The sequence below is a fragment of the Notolepis coatsorum genome (assembly GCF_963971535.1).
Source record: "Notolepis coatsorum genome assembly, chromosome: 2".
Classification (NCBI taxonomy): domain Eukaryota; kingdom Metazoa; phylum Chordata; class Actinopteri; order Aulopiformes; family Paralepididae; genus Notolepis; species Notolepis coatsorum.
In genome coordinates, this window is record NC_140166.1 from 113665765 (window position 1) to 113685764 (window position 20000).

Below are 20000 nucleotides of genomic sequence, written 5' to 3' on the forward strand. Positions count from 1 at the left end.
TATATTTCTTTAATCACACAACATTTGTGTACTGCAGTGGTCCATTGAAGCATAGAGGGCAGCCGGTAGTATGGCAGGAACATTTGCCTTATTCACTTTGCCGCCATATTTGGTCCAATGAAGTGCCTTCACTTCAATGTTAAATCAGCACTAGAAATGTATACAGTGATGGTGCTGCAATGTGCTTTGAATATGAGGGCAAATATTATCCCCAACTAGCCATAGAGATGTGTTGGGAAAATAACGTGTTCTTTTTAAGTGCCTATACTGCTCTACTCATCCATGCTTCAACATTGACATGCAAGCATTTCAACCCTTGCCTCACTCTAAAAAGCTCTTCACATTTTGTTTGGTGAAAATCATAGGGGAACTTCTTTTTTGTGCTTCATTGAAACTTTGTCTGTAACTTTTTGGCATATTTTTTATTATTATTATTTTTATTTAAAAAAAATTTATAAAGGAGTTTACCAACAAGTTACTGGCTAACACCAAGGAAGGATCCCCTATTACCATAATAAGGGCTAAGGAACTGATCTTTTGGTTCTTGATAGAAACATTTGTTTTGGAAACCATTCATTCATTCACACTTTATTTAATCTCGATAGATCATTGAGGGAAAGCCCTCGTTTACTGTGATGCAGAGAGTACAGATAGATAGATAATACATACATACATACATACATACATACATACATACATACATACATACATACATACATACATACATACATACATACATACATACATACATACATACATAAATACAATAAATATACAATAAATGCACAAATAATACAAGACAGAAGAAAGAAAAGGAAATATATACAGTATAAAGTATTGTGATGTTGACAGTGTTTGGAATTCCTTATTTCACTTCATGTATTTTTATTCCAAGTGATTTCAACGACACAGCTCTTTTAGACAAAGCCCTTCATCTCTGTGCATTAAAGGTAGAATCAGTGATGCCATCGAACAGCAACCAACAGTGCCCCTCTTAGTAGCCTATTACATTGTTAAAATGTTTTCTTTTGTTCTGATGTGTGGGTTGGCGTTGAGTGAGGATAGGGGAGGGGTTGCTACTGCTGGCCACACCTCAGGCTCTGCCAAGAGAGGAGAAATTCACACTATAATAATTTACTATAAGATAAGATCTAAATATAAAATATGAGAACAAATCTGTTAATATAATCAACTCTTAATATATAATTAATTAAATATGAGAAATAATGTGTAAACAAACAAGGACTCTGCGGGTCTGTATTACCAAGGATGCAGGTCTGTATGCCCTATTGGTAATAGTATGTTACAATAAATATAGGCAGTAAATAATCTGAATATACTATGAGTAAGAGTAAAAGTAAACAGTATGCTATAATAAGGTAGATATATATATATATATATATATATATATATATATATATATATATATATATATATATATATATATATATATATATATATATATATATATATATATATATATATATATATATATATATATATATATATATATTATATATATAATATAAATAATAGTGCTATATGAAGCAGGGCTCTTTTGCAGTTTGTTGACATGACAGATTTGACCTTTACTGCAAATGAGAGTTGTCTGATGCTGCTTAGCCCTAGAAATACAGTAGGAAACATACACAAACTTTGACGATGCATGACGTAACAAACATCAACTTTCTCCGTGACCCCTGCATGACCTGTCTAGACGACACTCTCGTTGTGATCGTGAGATCCGTTCAGCTTGTTACTCCACCGCAGGCTTCTTCTGGCTACGTTGAACCCTGTCAACTCTGTCTGCCATGTCTCTCTCTCTCCTCTACAGACTTTCTCTCTCTCTCTCTCTCTCTCTCTCTCTCTCTCTCTCTCTCTCTCTCTCTCTCTCTCTCTCTTTGTCTATTTGTACAGACATCACTCTCACTGCATGCTGTAAATCTACAGATAGATGTGTTCATTCTTCCATTTTTACATGATTAACCCAGCGTTTACTGTGTAGGACTTGGTAGTCTGAGGTGTATGTAAATCATGTAGATACTGTACATGATTCATGTGTGTTGTTACTGTTTGCAATGTTCATTCTTGGTGGCATGGTGTTCGTCAGTGAAGGGGTGATGTTGGAGGAGGAGGGGAGGAGAGGATAGACACATCCCTTCCCTTCTAATTTTATTTTCTTTCTTCTCCTTCTCTCCCGACTATTGGGTTTCCATGTTGTTCCCTCTGCCCTCTCTGTTACTCCCCCCTTCATTCCTTCTCCACCCTCCCTCAAACACACCTCCCCATCCCACCCCACCCTTTCCTATTATCCCTCCTTATCCCTCCTCTCTCGACCTCCTTTCCATCGATCCTTCCTTACGAGTGGTTCTATCCTTCTCCTCTCTCCAACCTCCCTGTTCTCCCTTTCTCTCTCATCTTTCCTCCATCTCTCTCTCGTCTTTTCCTCCACCTTCTCTCTCTCCAACTTCTCTTGTTCTTTTCCCCCTTTTTTCTTTTCAATTTACCACCACCCCTGCCCCCTTTTTTTATCTCTCTCTCTCTCTTTCTCTCTCTCTCTCATCTACACCCCTCCAAATTCCCCCACCACCCCTGCACCCCACCCCTCTCTCTCTCTCTCTCTCTCTCTCTCTCTCTCTCTCTCTCTCTCTCTCTCTCTCTCTCTCTCTCTCTATCTATCTCTCCCTCTCTCTCTCTCTCCTAAACCTTTCCCACCTCCCCCGCGCTCCCCTTTATCTCTCTCTCTCCATCTCTCCCCGTATGCCTCTCTCTCCCCCTATCCATCTCTATCTGTCTCCCTCTCCATCTCTCTCTCTCTCTCCCACCTCTCTCTCCCCCTCCCTCTCTCTCCCCCTCTCTCTCTCTCCCTCCCCATCTGCCTCTCGTTCCCCCTATCCCTCTTTATATGTCTTCCTCTCTCTCTCCATCTCTCTCTCTCTCACTCTCCCTATATCTCTCTCTCTCCCTCTCCATCTCCCTCTCTCCCTCTCCTCTCTCTCTCCATCTCTCTCTCTCTCACTCTCTCTATATCTCTCTCTCTCCCTCTCCATCTCCCTCTCTCCCTCTCCTCTCTCTCTCCATCTCTCTCTCTCTCACTCTCTCTATATCTCTCTCTCTCCCTCTCCATCTCCCTCTCTCCCTCTCCTCTCTCCCTCTCCTCTCTCCCTCTCCCTCTCCCTCTCTCCTACACCCCCACGACCGCTGTAGGCCGAGGGGATCTGCAGCCCCAGTTGGACAGCGCCATGCAGGACGTGACAGACCTGTGTCTGCTGATGGAGGAGACGGAGAAGCAGGCGGTGCGCCGGGCCCTGGTGGAGGAGAGAGGACGCTTCTGCACCGTCACCGGGTTCCTACAACCGGTGGTGGTGAGAAAGACTTAGAAATTAAACCCATTTAGTTCATTTTCACATATCAGTGCTAGGGATGGGTACCTTTCACATTTGAACCGATACCGGTACCGGTACCTGTGAATCGATACCGGTACCCAACGGTACCTTTTTTCAGTACTTTAGTCGCAAGAAATTTAATTTGCCTACCTCAGTCGTAAAAAAAAATATCCAAACTTCAAATAACTACAATTTCGACAGTTTTCGGCTTGTCATTGCTCCGACTGCTTTTATTGTTGAATCAAGTCAAATCCTAGATAAGCATATATTGTGCGTGTGAACGTTGACATAAAAAGAAAAAAGTTAAAAAAAAAAAAAAAAAATATAATTTTTTTTTTTTTTTTTTTTTTCGGTTTCTCGCTTGATTCGATACTCGGTAGTACCGACGTGTTTCGGTTCGGTACCTCAAAAGTACCGAATTCGGTACCCATCCCTAATCAGTGCCCACATTCAAATAAATGTATTTGAAATGAACATAATTTGTATTGTAAAATACTAAGCGTGTTATCAAGTGTGTATGTCTCGGTCAACATTATAAACTGAATGTGTCTGCACGGACAGCAGCTGTGTTTAGGTTTCACGTTCGGATTACTGTATTACAGTCCGTTGGCTTATTTTTAAATTTGAACCTAACGTCAACTCTGTCTGTCCAACAAATGTAACTACATAACCATACCAAATTGTATAGTAAGCGCTCTACAGATATTGAGCGTTATTTTGTAAAATGTCCCATGTCACTGGTTACACTGGTGTTGTCATGAGTTTATTAGTCATGGGAAATTCCACATCACCACGGCAACGCTAATAGCCATGCTGTGTTGTTGTGTTTGAGTAGAATGGAGAGATAGCCATGCTGGGAGAGATCACACACCTGCAGGCCATTATCGATGACCTCACTGTCCTCACCACTGACCCCCACAAGCTGCCCGCCGCCAGCGAACAGGTAGCACACATACACACACACACACACAAACACACACACACACACACACACACACACACACACACACACACACACACACACAGAGATGCAGTGTCCTGCTACATATTTCTGTATGACCACAGCCCCTGCGATTAACACAAGCCTAGCATGTGATTAATGCATTAAAAATGTATTGTGTGACAGCCCTCTCATTTGATATTATGACATCCAGAGTATTTTATTTCAGATGGTCACTTAGATATTTAATCTATTGAATCTGTCTCCCTCTCTGTCTGTCTGTCTGTCTGTCTGTCTGTCTGTCTGTCTGTCTGTCTGTCTGTCTGTCTGTCTGTCTGTCTGTCTGTCTGTCTGTCTGTCTGTCTGTCTGTCTGTCAACCTGCCTATCTATACATCCGTCTGTCTGTGTGTTTATGTGTGTGTATCAGGTGATAAAGGATCTGAAGGGGTCTGACTACAGCTGGTCCTATCAGACCCCCCCCTCCTCCCCCAACAGCTCTGGATCTCGCAAGAGCAGCATGTGCAGGTACACACACACACACACACACACACACACACACACACACACACACACACACACACACACACACACACACACACACACACAGTTTGTCATGATGCTGCAGACCATGATGCCATTTCTATGAAAATCATCTCTATACTTGATATACAAATGTTCTGATTATTTATTTGATATTGTGTCTGTGGAGTGTCTGAAAGAGGTGCCCACTTCCCCTTGTCCTATGTGTCTCTGTATGCTGTGTGTCTATCTGTCTGTCTGTCTGTCTGTCTGTCTGTCTGTCTGTCTGTCTGTCTGTCTGTCTGTCTGTCTGTCTGTCTGTCTGTCTGTCTGTTTGTCTGTTTGTATGTCTATGTGTCTGTATCTGCATGTCTGTGTTTAAGTGCCTGTGTGTCTATGTGTCAGTGTGTCTTGTATAATACCTACCACTGTATGTCTGTTTGTTTTTCTTTTGCTGTCTGTTGGTCTGTCAGTCCATTATGACTGTTGTCTATTTGTCCTTAGTTTAATTAATGTGCACCTGCTATGCAACAATGCCTATCTTTAGCCTGGTATCTGTCCAGTGTCCAGTATGTAACCCTAGTTTAGCCTGGTTTCAGCACAGTTTACAGCATGTAACCCTAGTTTAGCCTGGTTTGAGCACAGTTTCCAGCATGTAACCCCAGTTTAGCCTGGTTTCAGCACAGTTTCCAGCATGTAACCCCAGTTTAGCCTGGTTTCAGCACAGTTTCCAGCATGTAACCCCAGTTTAGCCTGGTTTCAGCACAGTTTCCAGCATGTAACCCCAGTTTAGCCTGGTTTCAGCACAGTTTCCAGCATGTAACCCCAGTTTAGCCTGGTTTCAGCACAGTTTCCAGCATGTAACCCCAGTTTAGCCTGGTTTCAGCACAGTTTCCAGCATGTAACCCCAGTTTAGCCTGGTTTCAGCACAGTTTCCAGTATGGATTCATGCCACTTCCCTGTCCTCTGCCTTTGTTTACGTTTCCTTGATCCTCATCAGCTCTTCTTCTCTCCGTCTCTTCCCTCCCACCTTCCTTCCTTCCCTCCATCCCTCCCTCCTTCCTTCATTCCTTCCTCTCCAAACTTTACTCCACTTTCCTTTTCACTCTCTCCACCATCTATCGTTGTCCTCCATTCATCCCCCCTGCACCCCCCCCCCCCCCCGCGCCCATGCCTTGTCGCATGCATGTGAATCTGTCTCTTTTTCATGTGTGATGTATTTGTTCGTTCTCTCATCCCGTTTGCCCTCTTTCTCTCCTGCTGGGGTGGTGTGTCTGTCTTTTCTTTTGTCTCTCTCTGATGGGGCTGTTATGTTATTCTCTCCCTGCTGCTGGTCTTGATGGATAACATTGCTGATGTACAACTTTGATACATTATTTCGCTGTAATCCTCTCTACTAAATCAACCACCAATTCCGACACATCCTGACTAACAACCTCTCAACCAATCATTTATACATCATCCAATTTTGACAATATCCAACCTTCTTGTCAACCAATCATAAACTCTGATGTCTCTCATCAAAACTCCACCTTCAAAACATTGTATGAACTTCAACCAATCGGCTGCTTCCACACATTCCGTGTACTGTCCCTTACCCAATCACCATCTCCCTCACATTCTGTGATATCTACCTCATCGCCTCATTCACGTCCTGTAAACTACCCCTCAACTGACACATCATAAAATCCACCCTGCGCCCCCCCCCCCCCCCCATCCCACAATTCCATCTCTCCTCAACTCCCTGGCTTCCTTTCTCCCCCACACCCTGCCTCTTCCTCATCCTCCTCCTCTACCCCTCCCTCCTCACCCCACCCACTCATGTTCCCTCTCTATCCCATAACTCCTCTCCTCCTCCACACTGTGCATCCTCCCTTCCTCCCTCTCCTCCTCACCCCACTTCTCTCTCCCTCTCTATCAACTCTTTTCCTCCGTGCCCTCCCTTCTTCCGCATCCCTCTCCTTCTCCTCCCTCTCCTCCTCCTCCTCCCTCCCCTTGCAGCAGTGTGAACAGCGCCCACAGTAGCGCCTCCCGTTCCTCATCCAGCGGGGGGGAGGTGGCGGGTGCGGGGGCTCCTCCGGAGCTGGCTCCCAGCCCCACTCACCCACCTCCTCCTCCTCCTCCTCCTCCTATCGCACCTACCGCAGCAGCCTGAGCCAGCCTCCTGCTCCCGTGGGGGGCGTGGCGGCCCACCGCCTCTCCAGTGTCTCCTCCCATGACTCCGGCTTCATCTCCCAGGACGCCAATGTCTACTCCAAGCCTTCCTCGCCCATGCCCTCCGACATCACCAGCCAGGTAGGTCGGCGTGTACAAACACACACACACACACACATGCATGTGCACATTATGCATTACAAACATATGTACATGAGCAAATATCCTAGATATGTATAATACTGCCCTGCAGAAGCTTCTCAATATCTGTTTTATCTTGTGACAAGGTTTCAGTCTTGCTCTGTTTTAGAATAAAAGGGTATGAAGAATTGCAGTAACTACAAAATCACTGGATAGTCAAAGAACTTTAAAGACATTTTTTCTCAGTTTCCCTGTTTGTGTAGTTACTGCAGTTAGCTTCTGAAGGGCAGAATAGAGTGAGCACTTCTGAGAAATCCTGTTCCTCGTGGTCGACGCCATGTCAGTCACGTGTAGCGGAAATTAAAGGAACACGCCAACATTATGGGAAATGTGCTTACTGTCTAATAGTCATGACGCTAGCTTGCTACAATTCAGTTAATTTTAGTGCTCCATCCACATCCAACATCCACAGCAACTGTGACAATTGATTTATCACCTACTAGCATGGATTCAGCCATGTTAATCTCCCATAGCAACCGACTACACTGGCCCCATGATTTTGTTTATAGTGGATCGTTTCCTGTATTATAGGGTTGCCAACTCCATGTGACCTGTATATCACTAGGGTTGGGCACTGAGAACCGGTTCTAATAGGAACCGGTTCCTAACTTCCATATATAACATATTTGCATTCTGATTCTTAATTTCGAATCTTAAAGGTGACATGCATTATAAATGTCTTTTTTCAGTGTCTAGCATTGTATTATAGTAATAGGAGTTAGTATCAATGTGTTTGTGTCTCTAAATACCATATTGGCGGATTGCCGTCATCCAGGTCATTCATTTCCTGGTCGAAAAAATCAGGTCATTCTGATTTGACTCGCATGGTGACGTCACATGGCGAGGATGGAGCGGATAGTGATCCGATTGGCTCTGTGGTTGGAGCCAATGCCCGCCCACAACCTAGGCAGCCCACACAGCGATAGCAGAGCGAGTGGAAATCACTTCCTCCAACAGCGAGGCAGATAGTGTAATCCGACACCTCGACTGCACTCTGCGAGGGAGAGATAGAGAGGGAGAGAGAGAGGGAAAGAGAGAGAGAGGGAGAGAGAGAGAGGAGAGATCGGAGCCCGCGTCTGCGTGCGCTTGTTTACACAGTGCTCAGTGCCTCAGTCTCTCTCTATCTCTCTCTGTCTGCCAGTCGCTGGGAGATAGAGAGATAGAGAGAGAGAGGGAGAGAGAGATAGAGAGGGAGGGAGGGAGGGAGAGAGAGAGAGAGGAGAGATCGCTCCGAGAGCCCGCGTCTGCGTGTGCTTGTTTACACAGTGCTCAGTGCGGTGTCATCCCTTTGTAGATTGTATTGTATCGAAAACGTGTGCTTGAGCCATATTTGTTTGTGTATTAGGTTCACTTTGGCGTTAGTAGAGTAGTATGGCCAGAACTATTTGGTGGGTGGCTGTCACTCAAAGCATTCTGCTAGTATGGGCGGAGCCAAGCCAATAACAGGCTAAAATCTTGAGGCTGGAAAATGTTGCTTTTGAGTACTCCATTAGAAATATAAAACAATGATTTTTTTTTTTTAAATAAAACCTTACAGATGTCTTCCATAGACTCACAGGAATTGTGTAAAGTTGCCCAAATAGTGCTAGGAATAGCAATGCAGGCCCTTTTTTTAATTTTTTTTTACTTTGTTAATGAATACCCTAGTTACAGTACAGCAACCAAATTAAACTGTATCAAGTCAACGGACAATGTGAATAGTATGAAAAAAAATTAAGATTTTTCAAAAAAAAAAAACTCCTGCGAAATAAGCTGTGACCTGTTTTGACCTGCACCTCAAAGAAACGGAATCGAGAATCGTTTAGAACAGGAATCTAAATGGAGAATCGGAATCGGAACCGGAATCGTTCAAATCCAAACGATGCCCAACCCTATATATCACTGCATCTTACACTGTCTATTTACCTCTCTCTCTCTCTCTCTCTCTCTCTTTCTCTCTCTCTCTCTCTCTCTCTCTCTCTCTCTCTCTCTCTCTCTCTCCTCTCTCTCTCTCTCTCCCACTCTCTGACTCTGTGTCTCTCTCCCTCCCCCCACTCTCTCTCTCTCTCTCTCTCTCTCTCTCTTTCTCTCTCTGTCTCTCTCTCTCTCTCTCTTTCTCTCTCTGTCTCTCTCTCTCTCTCTCTCTCTCTCTCTCTCTAGAAGTCCTCCAGTTCTGCGTCTTCAGAGGCCTCAGAGACCTGTCAGTCAGTCAGTGAATGCAGCTCCCCCACCACAGTAAGTCCTCTTAACCCACACGTATGCACCCAGGACTCCAGTGCTAATACTCCAGTGTTAGTACCAAGTACTTTTCAAGTCTTGGTTTGGTGATGAGGATGATGATGATGATGATGATGATGGTGATGGTGATGGTGATGATGATGATGATGATGATTATAGTATAAGTACGACATTGCCACAGTCTGCTCAGATCGACTGTGTGCAATTGGTCACCTCAGACACGGATCGCATTACATCACTCTCACATTCTTCCGGCTTGCCCACCTCCGTCTCTCTGCAGGCCCTTGTTATGGACGAGCTGTCTTCAGCTAAGCCCACTAGTTTGGCAGCGGTGGCCTACAGGTTTGAGAATCGGACTCGTGGCTGGAAGGTCGCAGGTTCGTTAACCCGGACGCTCTCACCAACCCTCAATACCAGCTGTTGAAGTGCCCTTGAGCAAGGCATTTACCCCCCAACTGCTCAGTGGCCAACAGTGTCAGAATGTGGTTGTACTGGGCAGCTCCTAGTGGTCAACAGTGTCAGACTGTGGTTGTACTGGTACAGCTCCTAGTGGTCAACAGTGTCAGACTGTGGTTGTACTGGGCAGCTCCTAGTGGTCAACAGTGTCAGACTGTGGTTGTACTGGGCAGCTCCTAGTGGTCAACAGTGTCAGACTGTGGTTGTACTGGGCAGCTCCTAGTGGTCAACAGTGTCAGACTGGGCAGCTCCTAGTGGTCAACAGTGTCAGACTGTGTTTGTACTGGGCAGCTCCTAGTGGTCAACAGTGTCAGACTGTGGTTGTACTGGGCAGCTCCTAGTGGTCAACAGTGTCAGAATGTGGTTGTACTGGTACAGCTCCTAGTGGTCAACAGTGTCAGACTGTGGGGCGCCCCAGTGGCGAACCACATAGCGCGCTCAGCCGCGACACGGGCGACCCGGGTTCGATTCCCGAATCCGTCGTTATTTCCCGAATGTCTTCCCCCCACTCTGTCTCCCATTTCTCCTCTGTCTCTCCCTACTGGACTGCCCAGTAGTAATAAAGTGATAAAAAAACGCCAAAAAATTAATCTTAAAAAAAAAAACAGTGTCAGACTGTGGTTGTACTGGGCAGCTCCTAGTGGTCACCAGTGTCAGACTGTGGTTGTACTGGGCGGCTCCTAGTGGTCAACAGTGTCAGACTGATGTTGTACTGGGCAGCTCCTAGTGGTCAACAGTATCAGACTGTGGTTGTACTGGGCGGCTCCTAGTGGTCAACAGTGTCAGACTGTGGTTGTACTGGTACAGCTCCTAGTGGTCAACGGTGTCAGACTGATGTTGTACTGGGCAGCTCCTAGTGGTCAACAGTATCAGACTGTGGTTGTACTGGTACAGCTCCTAGTGGTCAACAGTGTCAGACTGTGGTTGTACTGGGCAGCTCCTAGTGGTCAACAGTGTCCGACTGTGGTTGTACTGGGTGGCTCCTAGTGGTCAACAGTGTCAGACTGTGGTTGTACTGGGAAGCTCCTAGTGGTCAACAGTGTCAGACTGGGCGGCTCCTAGTGGTCAACAGTGTCAGACTGATGTTGTACTGGGCAGCTCCTAGTGGTCAATAGTGTCAGACTGTGTTTGTACTGGGCAGCTCCTAGTGGTCAACAGTGTCAGAATGTGGTTGTACTGGGCAGCTCCTAGTGGTCAACAGTCTCAGACTGTGGTTGTACTGGGCGGCTCCTAGTGGTCAACAGTGTCAGACTGATGTTGTACTGGGCAGCTCCTAGTGGTCAACAGTGTCAGACTGATGTTGTACTGGGTGGCTCCTAGTGGTCAACAGTGTCAGACTGTGGTTGTACTGGGAAGCTATAGTGGTCAACAGTGTCAGACTGTGGTTGTACTGGGAAGCTCCTAGTGGTCAACAGTGTCAGACTGTGGTTGTACTGGACGCTCCCAGGTGTGAATGTATGTAACTGTGTGAGTGTGAAGCAGGGCATTGCTGAAAAAGAGCATCCGTGCTCAGCAAACATACCCTGATAAAAAATAACTTTGAACAAGGATTTCACACAAACAGAGGCTGTCTTCATACATGTATTTCTAACATACACATTCTCTAGACGTGTAGATGTTGATGTGTTAATACATTTAGTTTGCATGTATTAATGGTGGCTGTAATTTAAACCTCAGTCTCGTCTTGTAGTGAAGCTAAAACCGTCTCTGCTGAAATCTCTCCCTCTCTCCTTTCTTTCTCTCTCCTCTCTCTCTCTCTCTCTCTCTCTCTCTCTCTCTCTCTCTCTCTCTCTCTCTCTCTCACTCTCCAATGGTCTGGCTTGAGTTCCCTATCCAGTCTCTGCCAGAGAAACCCCTGTGTAAAAGTATATAGCCGCTGTAAGAATGTATTAAACATTTATAATGGCACTTTTATACAAGTCATTAGTATTTAAAACGATATGTCTGTGAAATATGAGAAATCATATTTCAGCTTCATCATTTTATTTACATAGTATTCCTCAAAAACATCTGTCCGACATTTTAACAACTGACGAGCGCCGCCCACATCAACATAGGGAGCACTCTTGAGGTGTGTTTCATCTTCTCTCAATGCCTAGTAGAGCTAAACACAGCTGCTAAGCGCCTGTGGCACTGCTTGTAAATCGTTGTAAATTGGCATGAAGAAATTACCCTTGAAAGCGTAGTCATTTCGCCAGCTTGCTGAATTAATTGCCAAGTATACATTGTATCAGACAGCGACCATCGTTCTTAGAGGGCAAGCCTGTCAGACCTCCCCGATCTTTGAGATTGGGAGTGAGAGGAGGACCGGGACTGAGTCCAACGTTGGAGAATCTTTGACTCTGTCTTCTTTCTTCCTGACAGTATTACTTTGTCTCTACCTTCTCTCTCTCTTTCTGACAGTATTACTCTGTCTCTACCTTCTCTCTCTCTTTCTGACATTATTACTCTGTCTCTACCTTCTCTCTCTCTTTCTGATAGTATTACTCTGTCTCTAACTTCTCTCTCTCTCTCTTTCTGACAGTATTACTCTGTCTTTACCTTCTCTGTCTCTACCTGAGAGAATGACTCTGTCTTTACCTTCTCTCTCTCTCTCTGACAGTATGACTCTATGTCTCTATAGAGGTGTTCTCTACCGCGTTCAAACTATTTCCACATGAGTTTAGCTCCAAACCTGTCCCCCATCATTTTAATTGGCTTATATGTTGTGACGCCTAACCTCACAGCGCCAGCTGCGAATTTTGTGCTTTTACTGGTTGTCAAGCCCTGGCTAACCGCAGAGCTAAGGTTAGCGTTGTTTCACTGGTAGCTATGTTATTCCGAGGCCTACGACGGTACGAAATATAGGACATCAGTCATTCAAAGTATGAAAAAAATTCCCATATATTTGATGAATGATGATATTTCAGTAGGTTAATAATAGAGACTTTCATTCCTCCTTTTCGTATTTGTGAATGTATAAAGGTTTCATACTCCAAACGTAAATGTGTTGGCAAAAATGGCTAAGATAATGAAGTAGCTAGTTAGTTATTTAAAAAAACATTCTGTCTAATTATTATTCACTGATATCCAACTGTAGAAAACTAGTGACAATAAGGCTGGCTAGCATAACATTAGCTTCTACAGTATCTAACATCTTGCCGCTGATGAATAGTAGAGAGAGGGAAGCCAGCGCGGAGAGCGTCTCAGCCAATCACAGCACAGGGCGGGGTTTTGAGCTAAACTTGTGTGGAAATAGTTAGGACGCTTCTCTACCTTCTCTATCTGACTGTCTGATTGTCTCCATCAGGCTGTCTATCTTCTCTGTCCAACTGTCTCCATAGAGGACGCCTCTATCTTTTTTTTCTGACCGTCTGACTCTGTCTCTCGTTCCGCAGTTTGGTCCGTCCTTCGCTACCTTCCGCCCCGCTCTCTCTCACTCTGGTCCCACCAGGCCTCTCTCTGTCATTATTCCCGTTCCTGAGTCCCCACCCTATAACCGTTCCCCCGGATTCAGCTCCTCCTCTCCCACATCAAAGGTTCCTAGCTGGAAGGTTTGTTCTCCATGCGCCTCCATATTCTTTGCCACGCCTTTGGTGACACTTCACTCTAAGAACATTGTGAGGCATTGTAAGCTGATGATATGCATATGCATCATGCTGTAGGCAGGGATGTCCTCTAGGCAGATCAGGAACTGCATTTAGGCCCCCCAACCAATCTCAATATAACTGCCAGGTTGGTAGTAATTTGAATTATTCTTTTAATATTAATTATCATACGCTGTACCATCAAACTAAGTTCAGATCAAACTGTAAAACTAGTTTATACAACCTAGTTTATACAAGTTGTATAGAGACATATTTTAGGTTCAACTTTAGGTTGAAACAGAAAGTTGACGAGCGAGCAATTTCTTTTTTGAAAATGGGAGCAGAGAAATAAGGACCTCTAGACTAGCAACATGTCTATTCAATCAGGTGCATTCCATGTGGGGAAATAGGAAGTAGGGAGGGGATACATGCACGCACACGTGTAAATAACAACATACATTTTGTACCTGGCCAAACTTTTAAAATGATCTCTCTCTCTCACATTAATCAATCATTTCTTTGGGGGAAAAGCAATACTTTTATTCCACACCTTTCTCTGTTTTTTTTAAGATTAGTCTACATAAAATGTTATCTATAACACCTTTAATCAAGGCCCTCTTTGTTATTTAATTAGTTGTAGGAAGATCAGTCAGCAAATCAGAGGGGCCCTCATCATGTCAAACATGATTTTAACTGACCAATCAGAGGGCCCCTCCAAACATCACTCATGATGTCAAACATGATTTTAACTGACCTATCAGAGGGCCCATTCAAACGGGAGGGCTCTGGCTATAGCCCACAGCTGCTGTTGTATGAAAACTGTATGTTAAGAGATGAAGGATTGTCCTTTATTGGTTTAGTGAGCTCCCTGACATCATGAGACACATTCCAAAGCCGCTGTCATATCCTCAGATAGTTAGGTGTTAATCTCTTTTTCATAATCCCTGAAATGTTAACTTTTTCTGGTTTGAGAATGTATCTAACGCCAGCAATGTACAATATGGCTTGTAATTATAATACACTCATAATGCGCGTATTATGCCTTACATAACATTTTACACCTTAATATACCTTAAATATGAATGAATGAAATAGTACATTTGTGCATGAATTAAGTACACTTAATTAGAATTCTACCCTTAACAACCAATTACAATCCCTTAATTTAAATTAAACTCCTTGACTGAGTGTTTAACCCCTGACTGAAATTAAGGCATGTGTAAGGGGTATGCAATGTTTTAAGTACCCCTTGATTTTAGGGGTGTGTGCATAGATTAAGTGATTTTAAGGGATGTTTGTCCCCTAGTTATGGTGCCTTATGATGCCTTATGATGCCTTATGAGCAGTGATTCAAATAAAGTGTCACCTCACTTTAAATCTTTTTTTTTAATTTGTACTCCTTTGATTTATTGTCAGATGATTTCTCTTCAGATTTCTTTTGATTTCCTCGTCTCACCCGCTTAACTCACTCACAACCTCATCGCTTTGCTTCCCTAACATGTGTGCTACTCAGTCACTATGTGTCTTCTTGTTGGCCATGCCCCCTGCCTCATTCATCGGTTTACAATCTGCTCTACAGTCTGACTGGACTAAACAGAGCAGGCCACGGAGAGCTGACCAATCAGAAAAGAAACACAATCCCTATTCCTCCACCCAAACACACACAAACACACGCACACACACAGACACACATGTGCTGAACCTCTTTCCAGCCCCATATCGAAGTCACACTCGAGCAGAAGCCCTGCACCCCAAAAGCCCCCTCACTCTGCACGCAGACGAAGGGCTTCAAACTGCTGGATAGCGGACGAGTCTCTCGCGCTATCTCTCCCTACTTGCTGTTGATTAACCCCGCCCACCTCTTCAGGATTGGTCCAAGGCAGGTCAGTACGAGCAGCAGGCGGCGGTCCAGAGGAGGAAGGAGCCCATTGATAGGCTGAGGGAGAGCGAGTCATCACCGGGGTCCCATGGCTACGCTGGAGCAGCCCACCCTGACGAGGGACAGAGGCCAAGGATGACCCCTGCAGCCATCGCTAGCAAGGTAACAAGATGATGATGAGGAAGATGAGGAGGAACAGGGTGGTGTCAGATATTGGGTTCACAGGCAATGTTAGGGATATTGATCAATATTGATATTAGTGGTGGGGGAAAATATCGATACGTAGTAGTATCGCGATACTTTGTGTGGCGATACTGTATCGATACAGGGATGCCAAGTATCGATATTTAATTATTTATTTATAAAAAAGAAATTAAAAAGGGCGGCTAAGTGGGGCAGTGGGCAAGGCGCTCGCCACTAACGCAGGAGATGCTTGGTTCGAGCCCAGCTCTCTGCGTTGCTTCCGGCGTGGCTGGTCGTTCATACTAATACAATTGGCAGTATTAGGGGGTGGGAAAGCCGGTGGGTGGGGATCGGACGTTGTGGACAGCGACTCCTACAGGTCGGTTGGTGCGCCTGTACAGCAGAATCAGGAAGCAACGGGGGCAGCGTGAGCCTCCCACGTGTTACTCCTCGCCGCTGAGAGATCGCGCTGTGCAGGTGAAAAGATGCAACGGCTGCCTCCTCGTGTACCGGAGGGGACATGTGATGCAAGGCTTTGTCCACATTGCAGCCGACCAGTGGGAGGCATGGTCTAACAACGTTCGAGACAGGGGAGGGTAGAATTGGATAATACGAAATTGGAATGGGAGAAAAATAGAAAATGGGAAGAAAAAGTAGATACAAAAATATATATATTATAAATCGCAATATATCGCAATAATAATATCGCAATACTCAGCATATCGCAATATATTTAGTATCGCAATACTATCGTATCGTGACTCAAGTATCGTGATAGTATCGTATCGTGAGGCCTCTGGTGATTACTACCCCTAATTGATATATGAATATTCTTCCCCAAATGGTGATGGGTTGGTGGTGATGGTGATGGTGATGGTGATGTTGATGGTGATGTTGATGGTGATGGTGATGGTGATGGTGATGGTGGTGATGATGGTGATGATGATGGTGATGATGGTGATGGTACTGATGATGGTGATGATGATGGTGATGGTGGTGATGATGGTGATGTTGATGGTGATAGTGATGGTGATGGTGGTGATGATGGTGATGATGATGGTGATGATGGTGATGGTACTGATGATGGTGATGATGATGGTGATGGTGGTGATGATGGTGATGTTGATGGTGATAGTGATGATGATAGTGATAGTGATGGTGATGATGGTGATAGTGATGGTGATGTTATATATATATGTATATACAGTATATGATGTGTTGATGGGGATGTTATATATATATATCCAGTATATGATGTGTATCTGCAGCATGTTGATGGTGATGTTATATATATATATATATATATATATATATATATATATATATATATATATATATATATATATATATATATATAGATGTATACACAGTATATGATGTGTATCTGCAGCATGTTGATGGTGATGTTATATATATATATGTACAGTATATATATAGTATATGATGTGGTGATGGTGATGTTATATATATATATATACAGTATGTATATCCAGTATATGATGTGTATCTGCAGCATGGAGGTGATGTTATATATGTATATACAGTATATGATGTGTATCTGCAGCATGGAGGTGATGTTATATATGTATATCCAGTATATGATGTGTATCTGCAGCATGGAGGTGATGTTATATATGTATATACAGTATATGATGTGTATCTGCAGCATGGAGGGGATGTTATATACCTTTTCAACCTCTCCCTGAGGCTGGATAGTGTGCCCCAGCTATGGAAAACCTCCTGCATTGTCCCGGTGCCCAAAAAGGGACGTCCAAGTGCCCTCAATGACTACAGGCCGGTCGCTCTGACGTCACACGTCATGAAGACCTTTGAGCGGTTGGTCCTGCAGCACCTCAAGCCCCTGGCCATCACCTACATGCTCCACAGGGCCTATACACACCTGAAGAGACCATCACCTACATGCTCCACAGGGCCTATACACACCTGGAGAGACCATCACCTACATGCTCCACAGGGCCTATACACACCTGGAGAGACCATCACCTACATGCTCCACAGGGCCTATACACACCTGGAGAGACCATCACCTACATGCTCCACAGGGCCTATACACACCTGGAGAGACCATCACCTACATGCTCCACAGGGCCTATACACACCTGGAGAGACCATCACCTACATGCTCCACAGGGCCTATACACACCTGGAGAGGCCACGCAGCTCAGTGAGGTTCAAGTTCTCTGACTTCTCCAGCGCATTTAACACCATCCAGCCACTCCGGCTAGAGGAGAAGCTCACTGGGATGCAGCTGGACCGGGGAATGGTGGCCTGGATCACAGACTACCTCACCAGCAGACCTCAGTACGTGAGACTTCAGGTCAGCCAATCAGAGGTGCTGGTGAGCAACACCGGCGCTCCCCAGGGTACCTTGCTGTCACCCTTTTTGTTTACCCTCTACACCTCTGACTTCCGCTACAACACAAGAACGTGCCACCTGCAGAAGTTCTCCGATGACTCCTCCATCATCAGCTACATTATGGACGACGATGAGGCTGAATACAGGACTCTGGTGGAGAGCTTTGTAGGGTGGTCGGACAGTAACCAGCTCCAACTCAACGTCAGCAAGACAAAGGAGCTGGTGGTGGACTATCAGAGAGGTAGGAAGGGTCCCCCTTCTCCCATAATCCTCGGAGGGGAGGAGGTAGAGATGCTGGAGTCCTACAAGTTCCTTGGAGTTCACCTGAACAAAAAACTGGACTGGTCGGACAACACTGAGGCCCTCTACAGGAAGGGACAGAGTAAATCAAATCAAATTTATTTGTAGGCTGTTCTTCCTGAGGAGACTCGGGTCGTTCGATGTGTGCAACCGACTGCTGCTATCGTTCTACCAGTCGGTTGTAGCCAGCATCCTCTTTTTTGCTGTGGTGTGCTGGGGGGGCAACATCAACTTGAGGGACTCCAGCAAGCTGAACAAGCTGGTGAAGAAGGCTAGCTCAGTAGTGGGTGGTGAGCTGGATAACCTAGAGGTGGTGGCTGAGAGGAGGATGAAGAAAAAGCTAGAAGCCATCCTGGAGAACCCCTCTCACCCCCTCTACAAGGAGCTAGCCAGAATGAAGAGCACGTTCAGCTTAAAGGTGCTCCCATAGTCGAGCGGACTGTACACGGACTGGACTCTGCGGAGGTCCACTGGAGCTTTCATAGTCGAGCGGATCTCCGCGGACCAATTTCCTACATGTCTCGCGCCAGTTTACACCAGTTTACACCTCGCGCCAGTTTGTGTGACACCAAGTGGGCGCCGCGGACGTCCGCGCGTCAGAAAATAGGAGCTTCGCACTTGGACTCTGCTTTGGGTCTGCTTTGATTACCCTTTGGGTCGGCTTTGAGCGCGCGGGAGTCTGCTCCGTGTACGGTCCGCTCGACTATGGGAAGGGCTTAAGACTCACCCCCCCCCCCCCGACACACCACAAATCGCCTGGGCCGGTCCTTTATACCGGCAGCCATCAGGCTCTACAACAAAGGGCTCGGGCGGGTTCTGCTGCCAGAGCTATCACTGTCACAACTCGGGGCTTGAGAACTAGAGACTCACATCACCGTACCGACTATCTTGTTTCTTTGCACTAGAGACTCATATCACTGGACTCTCACCACTGGACTATCTTGTGTTTGTACTTTTTATATTACTATATTGTATTTGTATCTATACCTTAACACTTTGAGTGCCATGCCGGGTTTTCCTTTTTACCCCCTGAATGCCACCATCGGCGCCAATGTTAACCTTAATATCGCCTAATCTATGTTTTAAATTATGGCTATGTGTCTAATCTGCCCATCGCATTATCAAAGACTATTTTCCAGTCAGTGGTGTCGAGGCAGATTGGTTTTTTATCGCGTCATTTCCGTTTTAGAGCATTTAGAAAAGCACCCGTTTTGAGATAAAAAAAACAGCCCATTCTGGACCTATGAAAATCGTCTTTTACTGGAATATTCCACAACGTTGATATTCGTCGGCCTTTTTATGAATCGTTTTCAAATAAACGCTAGATGATCAATATTATACGTGCACGCAAGCACATTCGGGCCGCGCACGGATAATCGCCGCGTTGATTTCCTCTTGGACTTTTACAGTGAAACCGAAAGAGCCCATTTCACAAAACAGCTTATAACTTCATCAAAATTAGTCTGATTATCCTAACACTGATAACATAGAGTCCTTACCTGACATCAGATGGTATCCAACTGGTATATTCCAATTCCTGATCACCATTCGAAAAAAGCGATAAGTGTATAGATCCAACGCGATACAGTAGAACTCCATGATCAGCGGGGCTCAGAGGCTCCAGAATTAACTGTGGTAACCCCGGCTGCATCAGTGGACTGGAAAATGTGGAGTACCGGATTTTTTTCCCCATCCATTTTCATTGAGTCCATTCCAAAATCCCTTATGTCATCTGAAAGACGATAGGGGGCGCTTTTTTCCACATATGATATCCGGCGGAGCTCGTGTATACTCGGGTAGGCTCGCGTGATGCAATATGAT

At 45.1% G+C, this 20000-nt stretch overlaps 1 protein-coding gene across 1 annotated transcript in view; it reads left to right on the forward strand.

Moving 5' to 3' along the window:
* The window catches only part of mtss1lb (MTSS I-BAR domain containing 2b), a 239448-nt gene that overhangs the window by 208222 nt on the left and 11226 nt on the right, over positions 1-20000 (forward strand). The window contains 7 exon segments of the mRNA XM_084309215.1: positions 3208-3365; positions 4222-4329; positions 4755-4852; positions 6848-6893; positions 6896-7141; positions 9341-9415; positions 15308-15481. Coding sequence (XP_084165341.1) covers positions 3208-3365; positions 4222-4329; positions 4755-4852; positions 6848-6893; positions 6896-7141; positions 9341-9415; positions 15308-15481 — 905 coding nt within the window.